The sequence below is a fragment of the Penaeus chinensis genome, chromosome 10 (genome assembly GCF_019202785.1).
Source record: "Penaeus chinensis breed Huanghai No. 1 chromosome 10, ASM1920278v2, whole genome shotgun sequence".
Lineage (NCBI taxonomy): Eukaryota > Metazoa > Arthropoda > Malacostraca > Decapoda > Penaeidae > Penaeus > Penaeus chinensis.
In genome coordinates, this window is record NC_061828.1 from 18,550,364 (window position 1) to 18,562,863 (window position 12,500).

The 12,500-nt window shown below is 34.4% G+C and overlaps 1 protein-coding gene across 1 annotated transcript in view; it reads right to left on the bottom strand.

Annotated features, from left to right (window-relative positions):
* Positions 1–12,500, bottom strand: part of LOC125029441 (serine/threonine-protein kinase PRP4 homolog) — a 25,357-nt gene that overhangs the window by 5,933 nt on the left and 6,924 nt on the right. The window contains exons 3-10 of the mRNA XM_047619312.1: positions 11,928–12,177; positions 11,639–11,794; positions 10,743–10,939; positions 2,194–2,431; positions 1,809–2,011; positions 1,448–1,637; positions 831–931; positions 67–528 (exon numbers count right to left, since the gene is read on the bottom strand). Coding sequence (XP_047475268.1) covers positions 67–528; positions 831–931; positions 1,448–1,637; positions 1,809–2,011; positions 2,194–2,431; positions 10,743–10,939; positions 11,639–11,794; positions 11,928–12,177 — 1,797 coding nt within the window. The remainder of the gene's footprint in view (positions 1–66; positions 529–830; positions 932–1,447; positions 1,638–1,808; positions 2,012–2,193; positions 2,432–10,742; positions 10,940–11,638; positions 11,795–11,927; positions 12,178–12,500) is intronic.

The following is a 12,500-nucleotide window of genomic DNA, read 5'->3' on the forward strand; positions in this document are numbered from 1 at the left end:
TTGGATAATGTTTGTTTTTTTTGTCAGCTTAAAAGACTTTGAAGATTCTTGCCATTGAATACTAACCTGGAATCAAGTACTTCACCAATTCGCACCCTGTAGTATCCCTCTGCATCATCCCAGTTATCCATCAAGTTTGGATTTTCTGTGTTACCAGTGTGGATGTCTCCCAGCTTGTCGACAGCAAAGTTGTCTCCAAACATATCTGAGAACATGTCCTTGTTCTTCCTGTCTTTCTCAGGAATCTCATGTTCACTGTTCTCCTGCTCATTCATGGTGCTTTCATCCGGTGTGTCCTCATTCTCCATGTCTTTCTTGTTCTCTTTATCTTCACTACTTCTACTGCTATGCCTACTGCTACTGGGACTTCTGCTCCTGCTCCTGCTCCTCCTCCTGCTGCTTCCACTCCTGCTTCTCCTCCTCCTAGAGCTGCTGTCACAACTAGAGCCTCTAGAGGGTGGGGATCCTGAGCGAGACTTTGGTTCTTTGGGAGAGGTAGCACCTTCACTTTTCATTTGTGATTCCGGTCTGCATATAAATGAAGAATGAATGTAATACTTGTACCATTTAGATGATCACAGAGCTTTAAAATAAAATAAAAACTACACAATATTTCACTCTGAATTTATATAAAACCACAAAAGATGATCACTTTTCTTAATTCTAGCCATCTAAACTTTAGCTAGCTTTGGCTACCATATCACTATTACAGCATCAAAGTGAAACATATAATTATAATGCAAAATAAATAAGATTTTATGCTTACAAGTTCCTACTTCTATTTAATCTATATGGGCCATTATGTACTCTAAGCAACTATGACCACACACCTTGATTGTGGGGCGGGTGAGTCACGAGGCGTGTTGGTGAGAGATGGCACTTCACTGCTGGCTGGTGTTACTTGAGTGGAATCTCGATCAACACCCAATTTCTGCAGATAAATATTACATTTTGTAAAATCCTATGAAGATGTTTTCAATTACTTGTGTGTGTGTGTCTGTATATATGTATATATATTTATATATATATATATATATATATATATATATATATATATATATATATATATATATATATATATATCAGTTAAAGGGGAAGATGAATAAAAATATTATCATGATATTCCTCTCCTTTTGACATTTTTAAATTACTTTAAAAAAATAATCTACAGAATACAATACAGTGGAATATTCACTGTGATTGTTACCAAATAATATAATTTTCTTGTAATTACACTTTACAAAAAAGAAACTATGTTTCACTCCCTTTATGACAATCTATCACATTTCATCATAATCAGTTTACTGGTAAACCAAAATCTTTTCTCACATCCCCAATACAACATGCAAATGAATGTTTACATTTACATTCCTCACAGATTGTCATAATTACTTTAAACATAAACAGCACTTTTTAAATTGCAGTTGGCTTAGTACATAATTCTTACTTTATACAGTTCTTCTCGCTGCTTTCTCATGCGCTCAATCTTCTGCTCCTCTTCCTCTTCATCTTCTTCAAAGTCAATATCTCCTCCTTCTGATTCTGATGAAGATTCCCGAGCCTTACCAAATATAAGCTCTTTCTGTCTTTCTCTTTCACGATCAATTTCTCTAGTTCTACCGTAGTCAACATCTTGCCTGCAGGATGCAAGAAAACAAGACTTTGTATTTAAGGAGTAGATTAATTCTAAATACAAATTTTTGGATTGATGTCCCCTGATGAATCATAATGTTTCCATTAAAAAGATATATTAACATTTATATTTTGTTAGGAAGGCAGAACTGAGCAACAAACAGATAAACTCGCACCTGCTTCGGTCTCTGTCCCTCTCTCTGTCCTTATAGCTGTCATCTCTGCGTCGATCTCGGTCTTTGTCTCTGCTGTCTGCTCTCTCTTTCAGTCTTTCTTCACGTAGCCTCTCACGTTCTTTCCTTTCCTCCATCCTCTTCTCCCATTCTCTCTTTCTGCGTTCTTCTCTCTCTTTCCATTCTCTTTCTCTCTGCTCCCGTTCCTGAAAAAGAGAGAAAACAATAAATAAATAAATAAAGAGAAAAGTAAAAATAAAGATAAAAATGGGAAAAATCTCGAAGAGCTAAAAGAGCAAATTGTTCATGGTGAATCACTGACACATGAGACTAACTACTTTAATCTGGAGATTTTCATAAAAAATTGAAGACTTAAGCAAACATATACCTTTTCTCGCATCTGCCTCTCCTTCTCTCTTCTCTCACGGCTTCTCTCGCGACTGCGGTCAAGACGTTCCCTCTCTTCAGCTCTTGACCGGGACCTCTCATGGGATGAAGCAGACTTTTCCCGGTCCTTTGTGGAGACAGCATCTCTGCGTGAGCCCGACTCATCTCTCCTCTCCTTGTCCCTTCGCTCCTTCTCCCTGCGAGACTTCTTCTCCTTCTCTTCCACTTCACCTCTGGACCTTATGGTAAAGATTTGGAAAGAGAGGAAAACTCATTTTAAGTGACAACAGACACCTTCTCATCATGAACACATGAGTAAAGAAAAGAAAAATGAGTGAAAATAAAAGCCGCATAAGCAGATCCCAACAGCATATCTGAAACAGAATTAAAGCATTAAGAAAGCTGCTGAATTAAAAGAGTAAAAATTCAGCATCTTCCTGTGCCTCACTTCAATGATTAGACATGTTTTACAAACATAATTATCAATCTGCATCTCTTTCTATATGTGTATGTATAGATAAACATATCAAGAAAATCAAAATCTCAACATATAGTAAAAAAAAGAAAAAAAAAAAAAAAAAAAAAAGGGAGAAAATATTACAAATTGAAGTGTGGCACAAATTACAGATGCTTCCTCTTGTTTGAGAGGCATGTAACAACACTAAAAGCTCAAAAAATAACCAACAAGAACCAATTTTCAATGGTATTTAAAGCAACCTAACATATATATATTATTGTAAGCTTCTGACTGCAAAACCTTTATGCTAAGAATATACTTTAAACTTGTTAAGTACTTAATTCAAATATAACGTGATAGTATTCTCAATATTGCCTTACTGTCTATCTGCATATATCATCTCATAAATTGAAAAATGAGGATTTGTTCCAATTTACAAGGCCACCACTGTGTTCATGAATAATATATATAGGTATTTCCAAAATGTTTATATTCAAGAATGTGGTATGTATCTTATTTCCTTCTCCAAGAATAATAAGGACTTCTATGATTTTTAAAGACAACGAGATCTTAACCAGATCCCAAGAACATCTAAACCCAAAACCACTTCTAAAAACAACAATAATAATAACAATAATAATAATAATAATAATAATAATAATAATAATAATAATAATAAATAATAACAGTAGAGACCATACAGGAAAAAAAATAAATCTTTGTAAACTTTACCGTTACAAAGATGTAACAAAAATCACATTTTCAATTTATCAATGACCGTTTCACCTGTAGAACTGCAGAAAAAAAAAGAGAAATATGTCGTCTAATGCAAGCCTATAATAAATGTATAATGGAATCACACGTCACAACGAATACACACATGGTTTGTCTTCAGCACTTCAGAACCCTACAAAGAGCCTGACAGGTTGAGGATTCCATAGGGTTAAAACCTAAGCTATTACAACACATACAACCGTCACACGCAAAACACCAACAAAACAATAATCACATCTGGCCACAATGTAAGAAAATAGATAAATAAATCAATAAAAAAAAATAAAAAAAAAGGAAATAAATAAATATGCAAGACCTATCCCTCGAGCTGAACATGGAAATAGACCTTCTCTGAAACTGGCAACAAATGAACTTAAATCTGTATCAAGAAATTTTCTGTTCACATTCACAATAGCAATAACAGCAACACTACATTTCTTTTTGAACTGTTCATTTTTTGTCATAAGAACTCTTTACCTTATGAATTATATAAGATTAGTAAACTCAAACCTTTTCATCATTTAAAAAAAAAAAATATATATAAAATCTATTTCATCTTTTACTATTCACTGTCAGGAAATAATGTTTTCTATACTTAATCATCTTGCATCCAACAAAGCAAAAATGTTAAACTAGGACAGAATATAAAACTAAGCAAATGTGTATGAGATAGTATCATTAGTAACTATTATAGTCTACTAGTTTCACATAAATGTTACAAAGAGACAGTAAAAGTAAGAAAATGGGAAAGAGAATAATGAAAAGAATACAAGACAGAAGCAAGGACAGAGTAAGTGAGTAAAAGAGAGAAAGAATAGGAGGGCATGAGAGGAATAAGTAACAACAAAGGCATCATTTCAAAATATCGGGAAAACAACCAATGAAAGCAAAATTCTTCTGAAAGGTATCTTCACAGAGAAGGAAAGTACACGTAATGTCCAGTTAATGTTCAAATATATCATTTTAAAATAAAAGAATTGGGGGGGTGGGAGTGGGGGTGGGGGGTCATAGAGGAAGCTGTCAAAATGCCTTCCATATCCAACTTATAAACCTATTGCTGTCAGAGATACTCTAAAAATGAAAGTGTATCAGAATACGGAAATATTACTGATGTATACATTCATATAATCATATTGGCTCTCACAAAGATTGACAAACATTTGCCTGAATGTTAATTAAAAATTCAAACCCAGATTTGTTCTAAAAACATATACAACTAGCAGAATTATGATGGCAAAACTTAGCACTCATCTATTAAATTGGCTATTGTCTATTTTGGTGGAAACTAGAATTTATTCTTTATTGCATATCCATGTGGCTTTGGTGATTCAGTTCTATATGAAAAAAACGACAGTTTAATGATTTCCTATAAAAATAAGTATATATATCCTTAAATGTTCTTTTCAAAAACTATTTACTTTCAGAGGTTTACTTGCGTTTGACTTAAAATAACAAAGGCACTATCTACCGTTTATCACCTTTAAAATCTGGCCCTGTAAACTAACACAACTAATACACTGCTCTGCACACAAGTATTACATATACATATCACATAAAGTTCCTGAATATCGAGGAACAAGCAGCAGTTGAAGTTTAATTCATATATTTTACAAAAGTATCCATATATAAGGAAGCAGCAGCAGTTGTGTCCAAGTAGTGGGTGAATCTATAAGACCTAAGTTAATTGAAATATCCAATGCTCACCCTTCAAGACTAGAATTAATAATAATGACAGAATGGAATGTATGGGAAAACTGTTCCCATAAAAAAGGGCTCCCTTTTGGTTAAGTGTGTAGGGAACTGTTTAGACTCTTGTCCTTTACATGCACTTTGTTGGATGAAATACCATGTGCTAAGGTTTTGGTGTATCATGAAGAGCTAAATTTAATGTTAAAAAGGTCCCAACTTATGTGTACTACAATGATATACGTTTCATAAAAACTTCTGAAACTGTAAACATGGTTCCATGAACATCAGATAATTTACATTTATTTAGACTCTACCTCTTATATATTCTATATCCCATTTTAACCCATTCATGCCAGATATTTCTGTTGTATCATGGTAAAACTGTCACTCATGGTGGGTGATGTCCTATCACATTATGTGCAATTGAACCCACTAAGTGGGGTGTGCCAAATATTTGTTTGTTTGTTTAGCATGGTTTAAATCCTCTTTTTAGCTCCATTTCCTTAACAATCCTTTATATCTTAAAAAAGTGAAATGACAGTAGGATAAATGTACCATTCCTGTACTTCTCATTTTTCACCGGAGTGGCCTGGTTTGTGGCTTGAATGATGCCAGAAAATCCACCATGAATGGGTTAAATCTACTACTATCTAAGGAAGACATGAATGCATTCTCACAAAAGAATAATAAAAAAGGACAAAGACTAGCAACACTACCTCAAAAAAATTGAAACTACCAATTGAAATTATTTGTCAAACACCATATCAATTATTAATGAAGTTATTTTCAAACTTTTGGAAGGTTACTTAAAACAGAGATGTACTGTATGCTTGCATATACAAACATGTGCACAAACAATTTCCAGATATTAAAAAAAAATTAAATTCATGAAAAAGTGTTCTTTCTTGTTTCAGAGGAGACATTTTAATGTCATACATTAGTCTCAGATCCTGATGTGCTGCCTTGGTGTTATTGCATTAACAAACTCTTTCCATCTACTTAACCCATTGCCTCCAGGAGAAAATGGGGATCACTTGGCCTGCACTCTGAGGAATACGCATGGCTGACTGGGCTTGCCTTCGAGGCAATTCTAAGATGTGGCCAGTATGAAGCATTCTCCAGCTGCATCATCAAAATGATACCATTTCTTTTTAATAAAATTTGTACGCAAAACACACTTTTAATGTTTTTGCATATTCGGGGATGCTTCACATGTATTTTAATTCCTAGACTGAACTTGTAGTAGCCTGACTATGTACATTAGAGGCCAATTCAATAAATAAGGTATGTTACACTATGTGTACATGATAAAATGTTTTTTGTTAACCCTGACAATCCAGATGATGTGACCATCACACCATGAAAAGATTTGACTTGAGGGGTGGGTGATGTAAACATGACTTACCACAAGTACACAAACCTTTTGGAAGCTGATTCAACTCATTTGGCCTTTATGATAACGCACACCAAATAACAATTATGGACATTGGACATTGCCAAAAAAAGCTAAAAATGCTTATACAGAATAAGAGAAAATAACATTGCAAAGGAGAGTCTTGTCACTGCACACGAGTGTCTGCATGTGCCCAGCCTACAGAGTGGCTGATCAAGTAAGCCTAATGACTACTTTGGACTGATCTCGTTAACAAGAGTGAAGGTTAGTTACAGGTTCACACCAGCAGTAAGAGAGTGCCATGTTTTGTTGCAGGACATCTTCCATGCACGTAGTGCACACATCATGGTAACATGATGTGAATGACGTGGAGCCCAGAGCTGCACCTAAGTTGGCTGTGAAAATGAACCCCACGTCATCTGGAGGCTAAGAGTTAATATTGGCTGCACACCACAAATGCTGGCTGGACCTACTTGCAGCAGGTGCTGAAGCCCCAATCATATTTTTCAAATTCTGAGGCCTCCCATACCATTAAAAGTCCAAAAGTCTTCCTAGCTGCAAATCGTTAGGTCACCATTTTACTAAAATGTGTTCAAAAGATCAATGAAAATATCACATAAAGTCCTATTTGACTGTGCAAATAGATAACTTATACATTATTACACATGGAATTAGAATCGAGTGACAAAACCAATTTGAAAATACGTAGTATCCCTTGGAACATAGTCAAACTACCTACAACTGACTACTTGGTTTTAGAAATTATAGTTCCCTTGTGAAAATATTCATAGGACTGTTCACAATTGTATATGTTACAGGTAATGCTAGCCCAGATATGTTACAAGAACCTTTTACAACAGGCTTCCCACTACTCTTGTATTTGCCATCACTTAAGAGGTTATTAATAAGTTAGGATATCATCACACTAAAACTTGCTAAAATTCATCAATCAGATAATGTGGTTCTGCTTTGCTAGCTTTCTTTACACATACATGGTTCCATAAGCGCTTAGTGACTAAGGAGTTATAGGAGGCCTACCTGATACTAACTGTTTACTTGATTCCTTGACATTATCCTCAGTATCATTATCATTATTATTACAATAATATCAATAATAAGTACAGCAATAAAACAAACTTTTTCACCCAAAATGCACAATGTCAAGATATGTTAGGTCTACTGATTTGCCTTTATGGTAACTAATCACTTGTTAACCCAAAGTGCGCTGGCTTTTTGGGCGCCAGTGCAGTCCGCCAAATGGTTATATCCTCATCTGTAGGGATGCCACCTGTGGCATTGGTGCTATGCCGCCATGGCATCATAGGAGATGCCACCCGCGAATATATATATATATATATATATATATATATATATATATATATATATATGTTAATTTCTGATTTATTTCCTAATTCATGAACTATAATGACATATTCATCCTCATCAATCAATACTTCAACCTATGGGAAAATATATCTTTGGCTTACTTGGACCTACTTCCATAAATAACCACATTAAACCTTCAGTGATGAGGACAATCATATTTTTAAATAAATGTGTTTACATTGGTATAAGAGGTAAATTAAACATTTATTTCACCAGAAAAAAACAACACTGAGATGGGATAGGGCTGGACAGAGTAGGTTAGGTAAAACTATGAAGTGACTGGGTTGTGTATATTAGACTGGATTTGGCTGGGTTTCAATAAGTTAGGGTAGGTTAAATTGAAGTATGATGCTAGGCTATGTCTCCACCTAGCCTAGTATAGGTTCAACCATTGTAACTAGTTTTACTAATTAATAATATATATACACACAGGGTACCTGTCTTTGAACATTCTGGTACCTGCTTACACAGACACAGGCAATGCCCTCTTACACACCCACACACATTAAAATCATCAATCACATCCTCTCAAAGAATCTACTCACTACTGCTCTTTAACCATACTACTACCAATCAATGTTTCTAGTTAAAAAGGTATGGCCAGTGAAGATAAAAGGAATGGACAATTTATTCACAGGCAACAAGCACTGCAATTTTTTGTTCTGATAAGAAGTATCCAGACATTCTATGCAGCAATAATGATCAAACCAGCCAGACACCAAAAAAGACTAATGAAAATGGAAGTATATGAAAATCATTTGACCTAGTATGAGGACAGATTATCAATGTGATGGATGTGCTTCCACCTAATCCATTTAATAACACAATAATTATGATACTAATACTGAACTATGAAATAACTTCTTTATGTCTACCTTGCTGAGGCTGAGACCAATTATAACAAAAGATTTTTCTTGGATTACGGTTTCTAATAACTACCAGTCTACATGCAAAATGTTGAATGAATCCCAAGTCAACACACCTGAAAACTTGTACCAACCAAAGATAAAAAGCCTCAACATTGGTATTTCTTAAACCAGCCAACCAATGCCTTAGAAAAAAAAAGGTACACTTAGCATCCCATTCCTGCTGACTAATAATTTTGCTGATTATATTTCTGAACAAAATATAATTCTACAAGTAATTTTCTTCTGTCTATCTCCAGGATACATATAATGTGTATATAACTAAAAAAAAAAAAAAAAAAGTTTATATACATGCATATAAATATATATGTGTGTCATGGGGATATATAATTCTATGTACATTTACATGTAAGGTCTTTTTGCCAAACTCTATGTAAATGTTGATAGCCTTCTTCACTGTAAAGTTCTTATTATATATAAATGTATGTATGTATGCCTGCATGAATAGGTGTATAAACAAATAACTGAATAAAATAAAATTTCTGATGTCTTGATGTTAGTGTATAAGTTTGTAAAAGTACATACTATCAGCCTTCTTTTATCTCCCATTATTTAGGCTGTGTTGATAATGGTGGAGAATGAGGACCCTACAGGCCATTACCCTTGCCTGGGTACTTACGCCTCTGTAGACAGGGCTGAGCTGGTGATGGATCAGCTCCATACTAATCCTGTAAACAGTGAAGCGCGCAGCCAGTAATTAATGGTATTTCTCAAGTATTTCTTTTTCTTTATGTAAGAGGTACTATGATTCATTATTACTTTGGGTAAAAAAGGGAAATTGATATACTGGAACTGAGGTAAACCTCCACATATGGTGAATAACTATCTTTAGTAGCTGAATGAATGATTAAAAATAAATAATAATAATGATGATGATAATAATAATATCAATACCAATAATAATAATAAATAAAGCATAACAATAAATAAGTGAAATAAAGATCCCTTCAAAATCTGTCAAGTAATAGATACATATTTCAAAAAGTAATTTAGCCTGATTTTCATCCTGACCAAAAAATTATGTAACACTTTCATAGTAAACATCTCATTCAAGCAGAAAGAAACTTTGATTAGAGTACATCAGACCAATGAGCAAGTTCCACTTTTTTTTTCATTTTTAAATTCAGTCTAGAAATGTTAAATAGTTTAGTGATCATGGCAGATATTTCTCCAGGTTTGCCTACATGTTTCATTCTGGATTTGAGGATGGGATGAATCGTCGTCCAATAAGTATGATTATATGACCAAATAATTTCTAGCAGTTAAACAGGAAAGTACTTAGTGTTCAAAGTACATATTTCACAGAACATTGTCAGTACCTGGTAATACTTTACGGCAACCAGCCGGGGGCTCAGTCAGGAGCTCTTAACCACAGCAGAGAGTCAACCCAGGGACCAACCGCAGCTCCAAAACACTCAGGGAAGATAGGCCCGCTAGAACTCTCAAATATATGTCATTTACTGAACCTTAAAACAGTCTTCTGACAACATATTTATATACCACAAAACAGCGATAAAGGTTAGAAGAAAATAAGAGGTAAATTCTGAACCATTTGCACAACCACAGTCAATGCCCTTTCCAATCATTTCATACTTCCCCTTACAACTTTGAAAAGATTTCAAGGTAAACACTACAGCTCCTGAAAACGTGCAATATGCCATTCACAATTATGTATTATATACAGCTTTACTAAAACCTATATTACAATAACAGACAACCTAGAGAAAAGGAATTAACTAGAAATGGAATTACAGTACCACACCAAATGTTGAGAAAATTAAAAATATGTCTGATAAACCTACACATCAAATCAGACTTGTTACCAGTTTCAGGAAAGTTTTCCTATACACGTTTATATTTTTGAGTCTTAATAAAGAAAATTTAATGTACATATAACAATGTCTCCGCTACATGAATTTAAGTACCTGCTTCGTTTCCGCTTTTTAGGCCTGGACTCCTTCTCCCTCCGTTTCTCCTTCTTCTTGGACTGGCCATCATCGGAATCTTCAATTGTCACAACGTCACATTCTGGCTTTTCAACTGCAACTGCTGGTGCTTGCTTTGGCTCCTCCTCTTCCTCTACATCACTCATATAAGCTCCTAAGCAAGCCTGTAGTGCTGCCTATTAAAAAAAATATGCTGGAATTAGTCATGGTGAAGTCAAACATTTATAGCTGATAAAACTTCAATGCAGTGGTAGCTTAGAAAATTGTCTTGTTCTTCCTTAACAACTACTGAACACAGTACCAGATAATGACATCTGTTCACCAATCTCAAAATACGATACATATCAGAGAATTCAGAAATCAGAGATGTGTGGCCAGGAGAGGGAAAGAACAAGAATATATTTCCTATTTCACTATTTTCACACACAATCATATAGACTTTTACAGTTAATTTACTCTGATTAAATAGCAGCTGCAGTACCAGCACTATCCTTTTCTCTTGTCTTGCACTGTCTATCATAATATATCTTTGCAATCAGTGCATGAACGGACTGACACACTGGAGGGTAAAAAGAATATATAAATGCATATATCTTAAAATATATAACGGCAGTTCATTTAAGAATGTAGATTTTTTTTCACTAAAAATACCTATCCAAAACCCATTCTCTTACTTTTTTTTAATGACAAGTGAAACTGATATAATAATTAACTGACCCTATTCCATGTTGCTAAAGAGAACCAGAAAATCAAATAATTAATATCAAGGCTGGCAAGATAATAATACATATATGAGAGCATTTAACTGAAAACTTTCTACTTACTTTAAAGATGAAATGCACTCACAACAATACAGTAAACTGAAAAGATTTTACCTTCTGCTTCATAAGCTCTTCTAGGTTTAGGTCTTCATCAATGTGGAGGAAATCTGAAGAGTCTAGGCAAAACTCTTCAGCTTTTCTTGATTCTTCTCTTGAGTTATCTTCACTTGCCTGCACTACATCATCTTCACTACTTGAAACAGTTACTGGCTAAAAGATCAAAAGAGAGGAGAGTAATAAGCAATTTAAAGAGAAAAGGATGTTCTTAACACTCGTATATCATCCTGAAAAGAATACATAAATAAATACAAAAATCAGCTGCTTTTAGAGAAAAAATACTAACTTCCTCTTTACTGCCATTGTGATTATTGACTACAATCTTCATGGACTCTACAATGCCGTTCCCAGCTGAAGCTCTCAGAATTTCTACATCTCTTCCCCTTTCACGAGCTTGAGTTCCAGAGGTATTCACCGCTTCCAGCCCAGACTCTAGAAGTTCATCCACTAGTTGTAGATCGCTTCCATCTTCAGAGGCAGAACTCTCACTTTCGGAGTCCTTATGTCTATGTTTGGAACGATGTTTTTTGTGCTTCCTGCAAAGATCAATAATTTACTTAACATCCTATAAAAATGTTGCCTATCATAGAGAGAGAAAGAAAAAAGAAACATTTAATTAAAAATCATACAAAATTTATACAATTCCTATACTGAAGAAATTTTGGGTACTTGATCATTACATGGATGGTCTATAATTCTTCATGGTAAAATACATTCATGCCTCATGATATATACAATTTACAGCAATAACAAGAAGGTAGAGTAAGCCCTGCAATAATGTAGTTCTAGATATATGGGTACTATATGAGCAATCTGTTCTTCCTCCTAAATATTGGAAGGTGACTTCACTAACCTCCAT